The sequence below is a fragment of the Marmota monax genome, unplaced genomic scaffold (genome assembly GCF_021218885.2).
Source record: "Marmota monax isolate L192 unplaced genomic scaffold, Marmota_monax_Labrador192_F-V1.1 WCK01_AAM20220418_F8-fsc00052, whole genome shotgun sequence".
Lineage (NCBI taxonomy): Eukaryota > Metazoa > Chordata > Mammalia > Rodentia > Sciuridae > Marmota > Marmota monax.
The window spans coordinates 12,833,390-12,852,568 of NW_026693473.1; the positions used below are offsets into that span (position 1 = coordinate 12,833,390).

Sequence of the window (19,179 nt, forward strand, 5' to 3'; positions counted from 1 at the left end):
AGCTTGATATCAAATCAAAGACTCTGCACCTGATAGAAGAAAAAGTTGGCTCCGATCTACATATTGTGGGGTCGGGCTCCAAATTTCTTAATAGGACACCCATAGCACAAGAGTTAATAACAAGAATCAACAAATGGGACTTACTTAAACTAAAAAGTTTTTTCTCAGCAAAAGAAACAATAAGAGAGGTAAATAGGGAGCCTACATCCTGGGAACAAATTTTTACTCCTCACACTTCAGATAGAGCCCTAATATCCAGAGTATACAAAGAACTCAAAAAATTAAACAATAAGATAACAAATAACCCAATCAACAAATGGGCCAAGGACCTGAACAGACACTTCTCAGAGGAGGACATACAATCAATCAACAAATACATGAAAAAAACGCTCACCATCTCTAGCAATCAGAAAAATGCAAATCAAAACCACCCTAAGATATCATCTCACTCCAGTAAAATTGGCAGCCATTATGAAGTCAAACAACAACAAGTGCTGGCGAGGATGTGGGGAAAAGGGTACACTTGTACATTGCTGGTGGGACTGCAAATTGGTGCAGCCAATTTGGAAAGCAATATGGAGATTCCTTGGAAAGCTGGGAATGGAACCACCATTTGACCCAGCTATTCCCCTTCTCGGTCTATTCCCTAAAGACCTAAAAAGAGCGTACTATAGGGACACTGCTACAACAATGTTCATAACAGCACAATTCACAATAGCTAGACTGTGGAACCAACCTAGATGCCCTTCAATAGATGAATGGATAAAAAAAAATGTGGCATTTATACACAATGGAGTATTACTCTGCACTAAAAAATGACAAAATCATGGAATTTGCAGGGAAATGGATGGCACTAGAGCAGATTATGCTAAGTGAAGCTAGCCAATTCCTTAAAAATAAATGCCAAATGTCTTCTTTGATATAAGGAGAGCAACTAAGAACAGAATAGAGAGGAAGAGCATGAGAAGAAGATCACCACTAAACAGGGACGAGAGGCAGGAGGGAAAGAGAGAGAGAAGGGAAATTGCATGGTAAACGAAGTAGACCCTCATTGTTATACAAAATTACATATAAGAGGAAGTGAGGGGAAAGGGGAAAAAAAACAAGAGAAAGAAATGTATTACAGTAGATGTGGTAGGGAGAAAAGATGGGAAGGGAGGGGAGGGGAGGGAAGGGGAGCGGAGTGGGGATAGTGGAGGATAGGAAAGGCAGCAAAATATAACATACACTAGTACGGCAGTAGGTAAAAAAGTGGATGTGTAACCGATGTGATTCTGCAATATGTGTATAGAGTAAAAATGGGAGTTCATAATCTGCTTGAATCAAATGTATGAAATATGATATGTCAAGAACTTTGTAATGTTTTGAACAATTAATAATAAAAATAAAATAAAAAATAAAAATACTGCCTACACAACTCTTCATTTTACAGATGAGAAAGGTGAGGTCTAGAAAATAAAGTATTTACAGTCCTATTGGCAGGTAATATTATTAAGGAAATATCACCAGATCTTCTGGGTTCACTAAAGTAAACGAGAAGTTCAGGAGTTTTCACTGAGTATTGAAATTTCTGTTGTATGGTCTTGGTAAATGAAGAAGTACATTTGGGATGGGTACCTCCAATTGTAACCTAGATCTGGAAAAATCTTCCAAGGAATCAGTATATTCTCATAGAAGGGGAAAAGTAACAGATATTTTCCTTCTTCCTACAGACCTAAGATTGAGTAAATACCTTTATGGACATTTGGATCCAGGATTCTTTTTAAGGACATGAGTACGAAGCAGAAAGGAATGAGATTTGCTTAACACGCTTACTAAAGACATTGGTTTGTATGTATATACATGATACCAGGACTTCCAATGGGGTGGTCCTTTATTACCTGGGTCATGGTGATGGTGCTGCTCCTCACTCTCTGAGAAGGGAGGAGTCCTGTGCCTGTGTCTCCTTTCTCTTTGCTCACCTTGCCCATGGTCCCTCCCATATACAGCTTCCTTGCAGTGAAGCCCTGCTTTCTGTGAGGACTTTGGTGAAAGTCGATCTTGGTGTTGGGACTGTTTTCCCCAATTATGAGTTCCATGGCTACCATTAGCCTTCCAGTCATCACAATGAGTGCTCAGAAACACATCACCATTGATCTTAGGAAGTGGAGGTCTTCGGAGCTTCTCCTGACTAGGCTTTTTTCTTTCATGCTGCTCCCTGGTAATTTGGGCATCATCTCTCACTTTGCCCCAGCTGGAGGAAGACAGGGATCTCTCTGGTGAACAATGTTTTTCCAACTCTTTTAAGTTCTCCAGTGGATGTCTTGGTTTCTCTTTCTTCTGCTTCACAGTCTTTCCATCATTCTGTAGTCTACAAGACCTTGAGTATCCAGAACCCAATTCCCTGGCCCTCCTTGACCTTGGCTGGTCTGAGTGGAGGTATAGGGATATGAAAAATAAAAATGCAAATTAACTTAATGAGAGTATGAACTAACTACATAGAGGAATTCAGGGCCCAAGTTTAATATTTTCAAAATGGAGAAAACTGCTTAACAAACTGAGAAGAGAGAATGAGTATTTACTAAAATGTTCCATGTATACAAAAAGGATTCTGGGTATATAATCAGAAAGGTGAAAAACTAAAATTAAGTGAAATCTGAAAGAAGAATTTGATCTTGATTAGGCAGAATTTATGGAGTACTTTCATATTTGCCAATAACAAAAAATATAGCTGTTGAACATTAAAGTGTATTGTATAAAACTGTTTTGGTACTAGTATGGGGAGAAAAGTAGGGACTCAAAAGTCTTATAAAATAGAAAAAAAATTAAGATTTGTGATTTCAGTCATAGGCTTTCAACTATTCTTAGGGGAAATGGCAATAAAATTATATCAGAATGTTGCTAGTTTCTGCTTAGTTTTGAGAAAGATCTTGATATTCCTATACCCACTTCCCTTTTGTGGCCAAAGCAAACATTCCCAGATACTTCAAAAAACAGCCCTTTATCACAGTTCAGTGTGGAAAAGGTTAAGAGGAGAATTTCAGGTGAATAAATAACCATATTTTATCTTTTAATAATTCTGTTCTCAATTTTAGTGAATCTTGGCAGAGAAAAAAAATCTTAAAAGGGGATGCCAAAATGGAATACATAAAAGTGGGTCACTTCCTAAATATATTTCCAAAAATTTTTATACAATTTATAAATAAATATATAAATCTCAAAATTTAATACAAACTTCAGAAGAGCACATGATGGGTGCTTTTGTCTCATTCAAGCACACTGAAAAAAAAAAGCAAATTAATATGCACTTTCCAAGGAATGTACTGATTTTAGTGTTTTTAAAATTTTAAATTCATTTGGGGAATAAAATAAAGAAATCCTAATTCCAAAGAAAATTGCTAATTTAGTTAAGATACATTCCCTTTTGGAATTAATCATTTGCTGAACTGCATGTAACAAAGCTATCACCATTTGATGGGGTGTAGAGAAAATAAAGAACTATGTTTTCTTAGTTTTTAGTGTGTTTTTACTGTTCGGTTGCTTTGATACTGTTAATCTGATAAAGGAATAGTGTAAAGGGGTGTCACAGCTTCCACCCAAAAATCTCAGTTTCATCTTAACATTTTCCAGAAGAAAAGGAAATCTTAAAGATAAATCTGTATTAAAACCTATAATCAAAACAATCTATACAAGTATTTAACTCTATAATTTACAGTTAAATTTATATGACATAAAAATAAAAAGTGAAATTAAATAACTACTCTATGATAAATAAAAATTCTATTCCTTTAATCAAAATATTATTTTAAGTCTATTTTATAACTGAGCAAGAATCATTTGGCTTGTGCAATAATGTGATATAACCAGCTATTAAATGACAACCACATTCAAGAAACAATGGTTTATAGTGTTGATACCAATATGCACACAAGTAACATGAATGAGTCTACTTTTAAGACCAAAGGAAACAGAAAAGGTTTGGTTTTGATATGAATTTGTGAGGCTGTGTTTTTTAAAAATTCCTGTTGAACAGTAAACCCAATAGCAGATTTATTCTAAGAACATGTGTTGAAATAATTATTACTGAGTCGTCACTATATTTTCAGAAATGACTGGAAAAAAATTTCTCTAGTTTACCTATTGTGATATCTATAAATTTGAGGGGAAAAGAGACAGAGGTGGAATATCTGTGTCAGTCCTTCAAAACCCCCCCCAGCTGAGGACTGAGAATTAGACACTTTTTGAGACTAGGTTATTTGGCAAATATAAATAACCTCCTTATTGCATACACACGCACACCCACACTTCCATGTTTATCATTCAAAATAAAATATTTTAGGTAAATGCTATATTATATACACATAACAACATATACACATAACAACATTCATGAATGTATAGAAATAGTACTTTAGAGTTCACAAGTTCTTCACCAAAATTACATTACTTGATTTTTTCAATATGCATGTGAAGGACATGTTTTTAAAATCTTATTTTACAGATCAGAAAACAAGGCTTAAAGATATTGCTGTAGAGATCTTTTTTTAAAATTACAGTTGCTCTAAAGAAGGGACAAGACTTGAATCATAGTCTTATGACTTTAAAAATAATCATACATATGAGTGTAATACAGGGTATGTAGCTTTGAAAGAAAAACATGGACTCACAAGTGAATAAAATAAACCATTTCACAAGTGACATAATTTGAAAACATTTTGGATAATTTCAAAATTTTTAGAAAATCTATATATAATCATTTTTAAAAGATTAAATTGTTAAATTTTATGTAAAACAAAAGCTGAAAGGACAACCATTTCTGTAATGTTATACTGTGATTATGCAAGTAAGGCAAAACTCAAACTAAAATCAAAAGAAGTACAATTAAGGACTATCCCAGATGTGTTGGGAAAGGATCACACTGCAAACAACAAAAAACTGCTTTATAAATATAAGCCAAATTATAATATGGTCTCTGTGGAATTCAACTTGGCCTAACTAAAGGCATATAAATGAGGATCACATGTTTACCAACATGTAATCTCTCATCACCACCACAGCTGAGGCAAGAGAAATTCTAGTATCTACACACACTTGCTCAGGTCACCACTTCCTATTCTTCAATACACACTCAACTCCCTCAAAACAGCATATATTGTGCTCCATATGTGTACAATGAGTCAAAATATATTTTGCTATCATGTATAACTAACTAGAACAAATTTTTAAAAAACAAGCAAATATGCCAATCTCTACAAATTTACAAAAATAATTAAATATATAGATTGTTTTTATAAGGTGTATTTCACGTGTCTGAGAAACCATTCAATTCTTAACACAGTCTCCTACCTAGAGAGGAATCAGAATAAGAGTAGTCTAGCCAAAACAAATAGGTCTGAATTTCAACTCAAGTTAGCATAGATGTTAAAATTACTACTTTAGACCAGTCGGGCATGTTGGCACATGCCTGTAATTCCAGCTACCTGGGAAGTGGATCCTGAGTTCCAAGCTATCCTGGGCAACATAAGTACCCTTCTCAAAAACAAAACAAACAAAAATATTTTAGTATTCTTAATTATTTGCCATCCTAATGTGTTTGGATTTAAATTTTAAAATAGTTTTATTTATAGTGAGCATGCCTCCAGAGCAGAATTAAAAATTAAAAACAAAAAAAAATACAAGATAATATTTCTGAGATTTGAATTACAGCTGAAGAATAACTTTACCTTCTGGTCTCCAGTATAGCAAATGTAGTAATAACTTTTCTTTCTTTTTAAATGATGTAATATATCATTTCATCAGAAAAAAAACTAGCATAAAAAAGATGGTTATCAAAAAAAGATCTGAGCATTTCACTTATGAAAAAGAATCAAGCAACAAACAGAATCAACCTGCTTATAAAAATAGGCCACAGAGCTGATCCTACTGATCATAGTAAACTGAGTACAAAACATGTGACTGCTTGCCCGGTGTGCAAACCTGTAATCCCAGCAGCCGGAGAGGCCGAGAAAGGAGGATCAAGAGTTCAAAACCAGCCTCAGCAATGGAAAGACACTAAACAACTCAATATATCCTTTCTCTAAATAAAATACAAAATAGGGCTAGAGATATGGCCCAGTGGTTAAGTGCCCCTGAGTTTAATCCTTGTTACCCGCACCCCCCCAAAAAAATGACTGCTCAAGATTATACTCAAACTATAATAATCATATCATCTACATATATGTTGCTTCCATTCTACTCATCAAAGACAAACACATCAAAGTTGATAACTGGTTTTGCAAGGTCCTTTTGGATCACTGACCTTAAAATTTTTACTATCTAGAAGTTGTCTTTAGGTTTTTTTTACTCATGACCCAAGGTATGGTCTTCAAGCTTATGTTCAATAGTGACTCTTGAAACCATGTGAGATGTCATTCCTTAGACAAATCTTTGAAAAGGGCTGAACTTACTTGCAAATACTCATTTCCCAACACATATTTAAGATAAAGAGTCACCACCACCACAACTACCACCACCACACCATCACCACCACCACACTGCAAAGCAAACACCAGAGAAGCAAGACTGTAATAGAACTCTATTCCCTTATACATATATTGTAATTAAAGAGCAAAGAAAGCAAAAAATATATAAATAAAAATAAACAATGCATCTCAAAATTTAGTATTGTCTGTCATCAGCAGGATAAATCACTGGCCTAGGTTTAAAAGGCGAGAAAGCATGGAGAAAAAAAAGTTTTGTTTCCCAGAAACTGATGCATGGTGTGCCTTCTTTATTCACACCATTTTGCAAATTAAAACAGCAATGTCCAGACTTCTTTGAGAAAATTTAAGTGCAAAGACTCATCCATCATTTTCAAACTCTATTTTATGTACTTAGAAGATAATACATCACTCCAAGAGACTGCAGCACGGGAGAATACATGCCAAATCTTACAAAGCCATATTCAAGTTTTAAAAGTCATAAAATGGCTCTGATTATCCAACTATGGAACAGATGAATTCATTACCTTATAAATAGAATCCCACCACAAATCTAAATGTACTCAATATCTGGGATAAGAGAAATATCCCCAGGTCCCTAAGGTCACTTTATATATAGAATCCAAAGAGTGTCTTGCAGTTATGTCTAAGAATAGAGTAGGTCATAATACAGGGATGGTTACCTCCATCTTCATAAAAGTAACTATCTCCATAAGCACTGGCTCCAGAAAACTCTGGAATGTGTTTCTTTCGCTTTTTCTCCTCTTGCAACTCCTTTTCTTGCAAAAGGCGAGCTATATCCTGCAAAGACAAGAGGGAATGAAAATAAACACTACCAGGGAATGAACTATCTCTATATAATGAAGTTCAATATCCTGCTACCAAGCTTTTATGGTCTTTGTCCATGGCTCCCACACTTCCTGGCATTAGTCTCATGCTAGCCAAATACCATAGACGATTGGATTGCTCAATGGCAGTGGCATATAATACAGATGAGTAAAACAGGATTTTATTTTCTAATTGAAAGTTAAGTCTAACCTAATTTCAAGATATTCAAACAGTACTACCTACAGCTGGTTGTACAACAGAATTTTAAAAATACACATTTGTGGGCCCTTCATCTAAGCTGACAATTCATTAAGTCTGTATGGGGAAGGTCACAGTAATCTATAAAACTTTATAAATTATAAAGGCACTGTGAGAAAGAGAGTGATGAGTAACATTCCAACTCTGCTTCTCAAAACATTACCACCCCTACATGAAAACAAAAGAACATGCAAATAACTTTAATAAAATTATAAACTATAAATGCCTCAAAAAAGTTAAATATCTATGGGAATACAAAAGATGGAATATTATTTAGAAATTAGTACAAAACTCTGCATTGTGTTAGGCTTTGAATGAAGATCTGAATTTCAACATAGAAAGGAGAGACAGAGCGAGAACATCAGCAAAGTTGTAAATGTTAAAATGGGCATCAATCTAGAAGATGACCAGCAGTCTAATCAGAACACAGGCCATGAGATATTGAAGAAAAAAGGTGAGAAAGATAGTCAAAGGCTGAATCACAAGCACTCCTCACAGAGAATTATAGGAAGTCTGAAGCCCAAAATATAGGAGATAAAGGGCTAAAGGTTGTGGGGTGGAGAATGACAATGTTCTAAATCTGATGGCTATTTCTATGAAAGTCCTATAAAATAGCATATAAATTTTTATGCTCACATACACTTTCCTCATTAGACACATAAAGGTTCACAACAAATATGGCAGCAATATTCAAGCATGCAAATGGTAATAACCAGAGATAATTCTCTATATTTATAATAAATAAGGAACACAAGAACTGCTTAGATGTCAGTGATGAAAACTGGAAGCAAAAATTACTATTCTTTTGAAATCTTCTGAATCTGTCCAGAGGAATACACTAAGACTATAAAGCAATTTAAAAAAACATCCATATGCGTGAACTAGACTTTTTTTACATCTCTGCCAAAATGCTGGATGCTAAGGCTAGGTAAAATAAAACTGATTTGGGGCTGGGGTTGTGGCTCAGTGATCCTCAGCACCACATAAACCTAAATAAAGATATTGGGAACACCTACAACTAACAGAAATTTTTTTAAAAAGGGGGGGTGTATGTGAAGGATCCATTTCTATTTATAAATAAATAAATAAACAAAGATGTTCACTATACCTTCAGCTTTTTTTTTCTTTACTATTTATCAAACTAGCCTTACAAATTGACTTTATGTTAAGTAAATGCCTAAATGCAAACTTAAAATATATTAACACATTGCTCTTAAGTGAAAAAATATACATGTATGTATATGTATACATATATATGTATAGATGTGTGCATGTATTTTTGGGGGGGTAAATAATCTATTTTTAAAAGTCTATACTACACAGTGTCAGACACTTGAGTGGGCATTCATAAAATATTCCAACTCAGAATGAGAGATAAAGGATACAATCCTACTTAACACAAGTATACTTCTCATGCCTAAAACTTGAATTTCTAACGCTTTAACGGAAAAAGTATGCTGTAAGTCTGAAAGTTAAGATGCTTTTCTTTCCCTTCTAATTCAAGCAGAGATGCTTTAACAAGATATTGGGTGAGAAATAATAACTACTAATATAAATTTCTTTGAAGCTTCTACTATTTATGTGTGTAATGAAGACTGAATTATTCAATTCACATGCGTTTGACTACTTAATGCATCATTTTAATACATCTGTGCATGTTTACCAGGCACCAATGCCTAAGTCAGTTTCGTTACTTTGATGTCTAAGAAAGTAATATATCAATCAGTTAGGAAGGGAAAGAGGGGTGGGAGAAACAGTTTGCTTCTCCAAACTATAATCTGTTAAATTAGATGTTCTCACATTCTTACACAGTTGACCAAGGGCAAAAAAAAATACAAACACCTCCCTGAGTTGTCAATTTTACTAAGCATCCAACAATTTTCTCTAAGTGATGTGTTCTATACAAAACCAAAATTTCCTGTTATAACTGAGGGAAAAAAATACAAATAAAAATTATCAGGCCTAACTGCCAGCAGAAATTAATAAACTACACTTCAGGGACCTTATAATTGCTTTCCTGATATTGAATTTAGTACTAATGAATACACAATAATGAACACTCTCCCAGTGTGAAGAACTAGGACAAGAATCATGTCCCTTCTTTACAATGTATTATTAGCTAGTCAAGGGCATGGTTTTGATCAAGTAGAAAAACAATAATAATATGCACTTATTACCTAAGCTTTTTTGTCTATAGCTTTTTTGAGTAAGTTTCTCCTGGGTGTGAAGAAATGGTTTGCTAGACTTGAAGAAGGGAAAAGATTCAATGGAAAATTGCCACTATATTATAGGTGAGGCTTAGCATAAGTACCCCACTTCCCTGCTTTCCAACATTACTGTGCAATGAATTCTGCTGGGAGATTTCATAATGAAGTAATTTCCTTTGAAACAAGCTAAAGATGACAATTATTAGTCACCATGCATCAATGTAGCTAACCAGTTTAGTCACCTTTGATACAATCTACGTAATCCTTAGCTTCCTTCCTGTTAAAGGATAGTGTAGTCTAGAATATCATTCCCTAAACTATTCTGAAGAACACAGAACTCAAAAGTCTAATAAAAAAAAGCATTCAAATGAGAGCATATACCATATCTCTTCAAAATGCCTATTAATATGCTTCAATCTTTGATTAAAGAAACTATTATGTTTCCTTAACCTAGAATTTTCCAAACTCATTTTATGAGAGAGCCCCTTATTATATATTGAGTGATATATATTTATTAATATGAACCTTGTGGAATTTATGTTCTACACAACATAACTTGGGGAAACACATCTACAGAAATGTTTAAACCATTTCAAAGTCATTTTTAATTTTTTTTAACTTATTAGGTAAACTTATTTGGGGCCAATAAGTGGAAATATCCCTGTTCTACAGAAAACTCTCCAGGAAGTACACTAACTAGAATGGGAACTTACATCTCACCTCTCCCTTTTCTGTTATCTAAGCTTACTCAACTCTGAAAATTTGAATATATAATCATAAGAAAGGGCACAATTAAGAATCTCTAGAATGATACTAGAGAGTCATTTTAATGAAAACATAGATTTACTGATATTCTTCAAGGAAACAAACATGATGCTGTGGACCAGTAGGGAATCAGAATATAGAGTTAATATCCCTAAAGTTTTCATCTATTTATGAAGGGTCAAAAGCAAATCTATTAGTATAACATAAGACATGCAAGGTAGAGCCCAGGGGAGTTGGGTACATCTTTCCCAAGTAGATAACAGATTATCAAATCATGGTGTTGAGTTTCTTAGAGTATTATCATGGTTTATATGATTTATATCAGGGTTACTTCTACCTTAAAGTTTTCTTCTCTATCCACAATTGTAGTGAGTTTCAAAAGGAGGAGATATATTTTAAAACAATCAAAAGGAGATCCAAAAATGTGATTATCAATTGACTGAAAGGAAAAAAAAAAACCTATTAACTGGCAATTAACATATTATCATCCAACTCAGTATAGATCTCAAAACAGATATAATAATATATGATAAAGCAGATAACTCAAGGAGTTATCTAGGAAAACAGAATACTGTCAATTCTATGGGTGTAAAAACATCAACATAACTAGGATAAGAAGAAAGAACTTTCTCAACTAAAAGCTACTCTCTCATCTCCCTTTCTGCTCATGTAAATATAAATTCATCTTTAAGATTTCAAAATAAAGAAGTTTTTTTAATAACTAAAATGTGTTGCTATTTGAGCTCGTTTCTAAATATTACTAACTTATATAAATATTCTTTCAGATTCTTTTGAAATTTCTAGTCACTTAAGAGTGTTATGAATAAGTACCAGGACTACCACTAGATTAATTTTTTATATATGTACATTGGTTACTAAGTTTATCCCTGAACAGTTCACATTATAAATGGTTTCAAACTCTTGAACCAGTGCCACAATGTTTCATGACATGTTTGGCCATGCTAATGTTTACTTAAGCCAAAAAAAAAAGCTGTTCCTAAAATAGTTGCACATTCACGTATATTTGGAGTAAAGTCCAAATCTCACACACACATAAGAGCTTTATTTAAGAATACATTTAAGAATAGCTAAGTCAAATCAACCAAAAATGCATTCCTTGGCTTTACTAAAAACTGGCAAATGCTTATGGTGTAACTGAAGAGAGATCTCAGTGGCAGTAATCTATTTTTATTAATCACAAACTCATAGTACTGCACATCCAAAGGCTGCAAGTCCCTTCAACAGGGCACCTAGAGAGAAATTTAACTACCATATTTAAGGCATAACATTAAAAAAGATTAAAAAAAAAAGAAAGAAGAAAGAAAAAGAAGAGAAAGAGAGAGAGAAGAGGAAGAGGGGGAAAAAAGGAAAGGAAAGTATCCATAAAGTATAAAGACAGAAAAAAAAAGTCCCAACTTTTCTACATCTGTCTCCTTGAATGGAAATGCTACTTTCTTTAAATCTGTGCTGAGTTAACAAATGCAATTAAATTATATCATAACAAAGTTGGAAATGCTAATTTACCCACACAAAGCCAGAAAACTCCATTACATCTCATGACCAATGCTGTTCAGAAATAAATCTCTGCCCTACACAGAAAGGGGCTTGGGTTTTTACATCTATTTATTTTGGGGAGTTATAAACTAGCTAAGAGAGTTAACCTCAAAAATCTCTAACAGATTTAGGCAAAAATCCAGAGAGGAATTTTCCATAGCCCTACTGCTGATTCAGTTATTAATTAAATAGACTCTACCAGGAAGCAATATATATATATGTGTGTGTGTGTGTGTGTGTGTGTGTGTGTGTGTGTGTGTATAAAAATAATATTTAGGACTGCTCATAAGTAGCAGGCAATACTTTCCCAAAAACTGGCCAGAAGAATTAGCACTACTGTTTTAATCTCCTCTGCCTTTGAGGCATCCTATTTCCAATGGATTAAAATAAAAAGCACTATTATATATCCTTCAATGACAAACTTCATTAATGTACATTTTGATCATTTAATATTGATAATGTACTAGTCAACTAAGACAAAAGGACATTCTGACAGTAGCCATCTTCTAAAGCATGAGGTGAAAGGTCAAAAAGTGAATGCAGTTTCTTAGGGGCTAATCTCTTCCAGCTACTAAATCTCAACAACTGTATTCCTCATTTAACTTTTCCACTCTACTGGGGAAGGGGGAACATTTCAGTAGGTCAAACTAGTGATGGAAGGAAAGCTAGTGGGAGGTCTATAAAGGCAAGTAAATGCTTGAAGACCCCATAAACCACACCATATTGGGACACACTAAAACCTGTTTAATTTTCCTCTACTTTTGCACATATATCTCTGTATGAGAAATCCAGATAGTCATAAGGGGCAGAATTATGAAGAATTACCTCGCAGGAAAGCAAAGAGGAAAGAACAATTATTAACTTCATATGTACCAGAGGCATGATATACATAATCTCACTGAAACCTCATAATAGCCCTTTAAGATGCAACTAAAAACTCTTACTCATTTTAGAACCTGAGGTTCTCCACAGTTAGATGCTGCAAGTCACCCAGCTAAAGTTAAGAATTAAAATTCACATCCAAGTCAGCCTAAATTCCAAAGTCCACAGACTTTCTGTTGTAACACAGTATACCCAAGTCAGAAGCAGTCAGTCAGGAAACCTTAATCATAGAAACAGTTCTCTGGCATCTTATTATAACCTGGGATTAGAAACTTCTTTAAGACTTAATTTCTTAATCTGAAAAATAGAGTAAAATCACTACATTTGTTTATTTTACATAATATTTCATGAGACCACTTAATTTGCTTACTATTTAAATTCTACATGCCTAAAATAAACTGTTTTAGTTTCTCTTTTTATCTTGTTTTTCTCTGAAAGGAGAGAGAAAAACTCACAGACACCAGTAGCATTTATTAGAAGTCAATTAGTTCCTCTGTTATTTTTTAAATAGAAGCTTTACTGTCTATAAAATATAATCACTCATTTCATTCCCCAGTTTCATTCTCAAAGCAGTCTTTACTATAGAGAAGAACACATGCTGTAGTAAAAAAGAGCCTCCTGTGTTGATAACAAGGACCCCAAATAAGCTCTCTTACTTTAGTTTTTATTATCACATAATCATAGTTTGTTTCTAGAACAACTAAATATATTCAAACCAAGTATATCATAGTAATCTAATCTTGAATAAGAGGGGGTAGAGGAACAAGAGTGGCTCAGTGAAAATAGCAGTACATATAGGCTAGTTTACTGAAGACCATGATCATATTTATTTAATAGGGTAAAATGTGCCAGTTTGCCCATAGTCCAAGGGTATGTTATTTATTAATAGCACCCCCTAAACCCTCAAAGTTATTTCTGGCTACATAACAAATCATACCTACTATTAAAAATGATAAATCAAGACAGTAGCCAAGAACAGCATAATAGATGTAAAAAAAGGGAGACACAGAATTGATTTAATTGAAGTGCATTGTTTGTATGTAGTGGTGCAAGTATATAACACCAGAGCAAATAACAGTTAACTAAAAGTTCAAGTCTTTTCACAAACCAAGCACTATTGCTCATTTCAGTCATTTGAAGACTTTTTTAAAATGCAACTAAAAACATACATAAAATCAAACAGATTAGTTATTTAAGTCAACAAATCAAAGGAAAGTAAAAACATCAAGAAAAGAAAAAGAGTGAAAATAACTGATAGTTCCTGGCCTCTTACAAAAACTAATAAACCCTGACTCTATTTCAGGCTCCAAAATCTGCTTTTTCTAAACCTGCATGAATAACCCAGGCAGAGAAACCTTTAGTGAGCTGAAGAGTATTCCCAATACTTTCTCTCTACCCAGAACTTCCGAATGCAGCCATAATTAGAAACAGGGTGTTTGTGGACATAAATTAGTTAAGCTGAGGTTATACCAGGTTGGTCCTCAATCCATAAGAAGAGAGGACAAGATGGGTGCAGTGGCACACACCTGTAAACCCAGAAGCTTGGAAGGCTGAGACAAGAGGATCACAAGTTCAAAGGCAGCCTTAGCAATAGCGAGGTTGCAAGCAACTCAGTGAGACCCTGTCTCTAAATGAAATACAAAATAGGGGATGTGGCTCAGTGCTCGAGTGCCCCTGAGTTCAATCACCGGTACCAAAAATAAAAGAAAAAAGAGAAAGAGAAGGCAGCATGCCATATGATAATGAAGGCAGAGGCTGATGAAATGATGCAGCTATAAGCCAAAAACAGGAGTCAACAGGAGCTGGGAATAGACAAGGAATGATCCTTCTCAAAAGGAAACATAACCCTGCCAACATCTTGATTTTAGATTTCTAACCAAAACTATGAAGGAATAAACTTCTGTTGTGTTAAGTCATTAATGTTGGGGTACTTTGTTTCAGTACTTCCAGGATATTAATTTACACCTTAGGACAAATTATCCATTAACATGTCTAAAAACTATATAAAATAAATAAATAAATAAGGTTAGAGCATAGCTGCTCAGTAGTAGGGCACCCCTGGATTCAATCCCCACTATTAAAAATAAGAATATAAAAACATTTGCTCCTGATCTGAGCACTCCTTCCTGCATGGGATGGAAGGGTATTAACAAAGTTATACCTCATCCTTCTTCTCCTGAATGCGCCGTCTCTCTGCCTCAATAGCCAGCTTCTCCTGAATTTCCTGAGCAATTTCACAGTCTTGTTGTTCACTAAAAAAAAAAAAAGGTGAAAATAATATGAATACAAAAAATAAGGACTACATTTTCCTACAAAATAATAAACACAATTTATTGAATACTATGAGCCACTTCATATTTTTACTTCATTTATCCTCATGATAATGACACAAAGAGGTTGACACTGTCACATTTTAAAGATGAAACGACTGAGGTCCAAAGAAATAACATCATTTCCTTAAGAACACACAAAAAAATGTGTGGCACATAGGGAATCTGATCCACAGACCCAACAATGGAAAGCTGCATGCTTCTTCTACACCACCATATTACATACCCTACTGGGGCCACTCTACAGGAAGATAGGCTTTTTTCCTCAAGATTCTGCAAATGCTATATAGACTAGGACATTAGTGTCTACAAATAATCAAACACAGATGTACAGAAAAAGTCTGACAGCAAGCTCACTAAAATGTCAATTATACTGTGGTTATAGAGAATTGATGGTATGGCTTTGAAATGATGTTTTTTAACTATTTAATTATCTGGATTTTTTTTCCCCAGTTTCAACAGCAAAGACTAAAAAAATTATGCTTACCCAAAAAAGAAAGAAAAGAAAAAATTTAGTGTATATATCTCAGCAAGGTCAACCAACTGGCCCAATGTCTTAATAGCTTAAGTGTCAGAGTTCACCATGATCCACATGTTGCTAGTCAAATGTTTCAATAACAAAAAAAATTGTCAAAAAAGCTATTGGAAAGTCACCGTAGGACTTGTAATCTAACAGTAGAAGGAATCAGAGGGGCAGGAGCAGTCTTCTCTGCCACCCAAGTTGCTGCACAGACAGTCCTGACCATTTTTTCCCACTCCCCAAATCCTCACAGATCTTTGTAGCGCTTTTGGAGCTGAGCCTGGGCTTTCAGATCTTCCTCTTGGAGCTGTTTAGCAATCTGGAGATCATGCTGGACCAAACGGTTCCGCTGAATGTTCGATGCCAAATGATGCTCAACTTGAGACAGAACAATTGGAGAAAGAAATTATAATGCTTTCACTTGTTAGTAATAAATATTCTACTAAATTTAAAAAGAGCTTTATCATTAGAAATAGCTTCACATCTACTAATTCATTTTGTTCTCAATAATATTGTGCAATACGCAGCAGAGGAATTGTTATTCCCAGCTTTTCCCTGAATGAAAAGAAGATCAAAAAGACTTAATTTGCCTTTGGTCACATGGCAAAGTGGCAGTGCCAGGATTTCTACACAAATACTCTAAGGCAGGGCTAATGCTCTTTCTATTACTACATGTTGATACTCTATTCTTAGCTGCATTTTAAAATTCTTTTTATATAGGTATAAGAATTAATAATTCACAAATCATGAGCCCACAAATACATACATAACTTTGACTTACTTTCCCATCAGAACACTACATAAATATTCAGAAAAATCTACACTATGATCTAATCTAGATGCCATTATTGCCTGGAAAAGATGTTCAGGCTAAGGGGCAAGAATTGATTCTTATGCCAACCTCTGACATAGCTCAGATGTGGTTACTACCACTGCTCCCTTTTACAAGGGAGGGAATTTCAAGTTCTTCCTATATGCTCAGTAATCTTCTAATCCTTGAAAGAAGACTCACTTCAAAACACTCAAAAATTTAATCTTTATCCAGGTGACATTTGCCAAGACAAATCCTTCAGAATGAATGTACAGGGTAGCCCAGTGACTGTGTTCTATCCCTACCACACCTTAACCAGCCTCAAGCTACTACATAAAATGGTAATCTGAAGGCACAGGAATGAGGGCTATTACTCACTCTCTTGTTCCTGCAAGCTGTGAGCCAGGGTGTGGTCCTCCAGGACAGCAAAATCCCGGCACACTGCGGAGCATGAGGGAGGAAGAGCAGACAGGAAGGCTCATTAATAGTACTTAAACATAAAAACAACTTTGTTTACTTAAAACAATTCTAAGGTTTTGAGATGACCAATTTTTTAACTTACAAAGCATAAAATAGTGTTAATAAAGTAGAAAGTCTTCATTCACAAAAATCCATATAGTGTCTGCTCAGTGCCAAGAACAAGGTGTCACAGAATACTTAGCCCTGGTCCCTTGTCTGAAGTGATAATATTAATCACAGCCATCAGAGCTCTAGGTCTAGACATTCTAATTTACCTCCATAGGGAAGGATAAATATTGCTGAAATAAGAGAAGATTCAATAATGCTTTATAAATTGCTACTGAGAAAAATCTGAGTTCTTGCACGGTCAAAAGAGTCACAAGAAAGCCTTTGCTTTAGTCATCTGCAGTTCAAGCGATTCTCTACTAGAAAAGTTATGTCTATTCCAATGTCTGTAAGGAAAAATACAATATTCATAGTCCTACATGTAGAAACAGATTTATACTTCAAGAATAATCACATTCTTTAATGGGAATTAGAGTTTGGTCTTGAGATCTCTCTACACATAAAACTGCCTTATATAATCTACAAACCCAAAGAAAACGAGAACCCTAGAGGAATAAGGAATGTATGCCTAAATTTGCCTCTATCTGAAGATACAGGCAAAAGCATCTGTTGGCCTGTTTTCTTAAAAAAATATGGAACGTGATGGTCTCTAAGGTCCAGTTTACACCTGCTTCTTTAAATAAACATACAAACAAAACATGAAGTCATGAAAAATTCTATTTCAAGGACATGAGGTTAGGTGGTAAGTTTTCATTCTATTCCAAACATCATGTAACACACATTTTTGTTTGTTTGTTTGTTTAAAAAGGAAAATTCCCTAAAGTCTCAAATTATTGCAATGGAGACTCAAGAACCCATCCCTGAGAGTCTCTCAGAAGTTTTAGGATCTCTTTCTGCATCTCTGGACTTGCTATTCAGAACACTTAGATGAAACAGAATGAATATTCCCCTGCCATCTAGGTACTGAAGTATGTTTACATGTACATCACAATAGTTCTGTTCCTCACTGAGAAATAATGCAACAAAGAGTAGGGAGAGCTTGGTGATGTGGCAATTAATTTGAAATTTTTATAGTGAAGGAATCATTCTTGCTCAAGAACCATACTAAACTGAATAGGGCCTGCTTACCACTTGCTCAAATGTAACTGCAAAACCAGTAATTCCAATAGAAAGCTCTATTTTTTCATCAGATATATTCTCAGAAAAATCTAGTACTTGAGGCCCTGGTCCAAATCATTCTACATTTCACAAAATGAACGTGCTTTCAAGATGAGATAGTGAACACCCTCATTTGATAGGTGAGGAATCCAAGGGCCAGAAGGAAGAAGAGTCTTATCAAGGTGACCCATATATAGTGCACTGTGACAGGGCAACGGACAATGTCTAAGCCAACCAAGATCCCTTTCCTTTCCTGACAGCTCTCCTTGATTCTAGGTAAATCATGGTCAGAACAGACTTTAGAGAAGAAATTCTATATTAACTAACATTCACTCTCTAAAACACTTAAATCAATATCCAATTTTTAAATTGGATATTGTTCTTATGATATAATAATAGTGTGGCATACATGATTTGGAAAACATTACTCTGTCAGGAATAGTGGGTAGACACCTGTAATCCTGGCTATTTGGGAGGCTGACACAGGATAAGTCAGACATGGATTTAATTTATAGACAATAAATATTTGAAATAGATTAACCCAAATGAAGATAACCAAATCATGTGTTAAAAAATGCTATTTTAACATATTATCTTATTTTGAAGCACCTTTATTATAATAGAAAAGCTAATACTTTTATAGTTCATCAATTTTCTCATGTTAATCTTAGAGTAACATTCCTTTTTTTCTTCTTTTCCTTCCCCTCTCCCCACTGTGTTGGGGATCAAATCCAGGGCCTCATGTATGCTCAGCAAGCACTCTCACACCAAGCTCCATCCCCAACCCTTTTCACTTATTAAGATAGGGCTTCACTAAATTGCCCAGGCTGGCCTTAAACTTGCAAATTCTTCTGTCTCAGCCTCCCAAATAGCCAGGATTACA

At 34.6% G+C, this 19,179-nt stretch overlaps 1 protein-coding gene across 3 annotated transcripts in view; it reads right to left on the reverse strand.

Annotated features, from left to right (window-relative positions):
* The window catches only part of Ccdc50 (coiled-coil domain containing 50), a 67,219-nt gene that overhangs the window by 20,566 nt on the left and 27,474 nt on the right, over positions 1 to 19,179 (reverse strand). For 2 of the 3 annotated variants that reach the window (XM_046457811.2, XM_046457812.2), the window contains exons 2-6: positions 16,992 to 17,054; positions 16,054 to 16,180; positions 15,114 to 15,204; positions 7,142 to 7,259; positions 1,881 to 2,408 (exon numbers count right to left, since the gene is read on the reverse strand). In XM_046457811.2, the coding sequence (XP_046313767.1) occupies positions 1,881 to 2,408; positions 7,142 to 7,259; positions 15,114 to 15,204; positions 16,054 to 16,180; positions 16,992 to 17,054 (927 nt within the window). The remainder of the gene's footprint in view (positions 1 to 1,880; positions 2,409 to 7,141; positions 7,260 to 15,113; positions 15,205 to 16,053; positions 16,181 to 16,991; positions 17,055 to 19,179) is intronic. The other variant, XM_046457813.2, reaches the window with a different exon arrangement.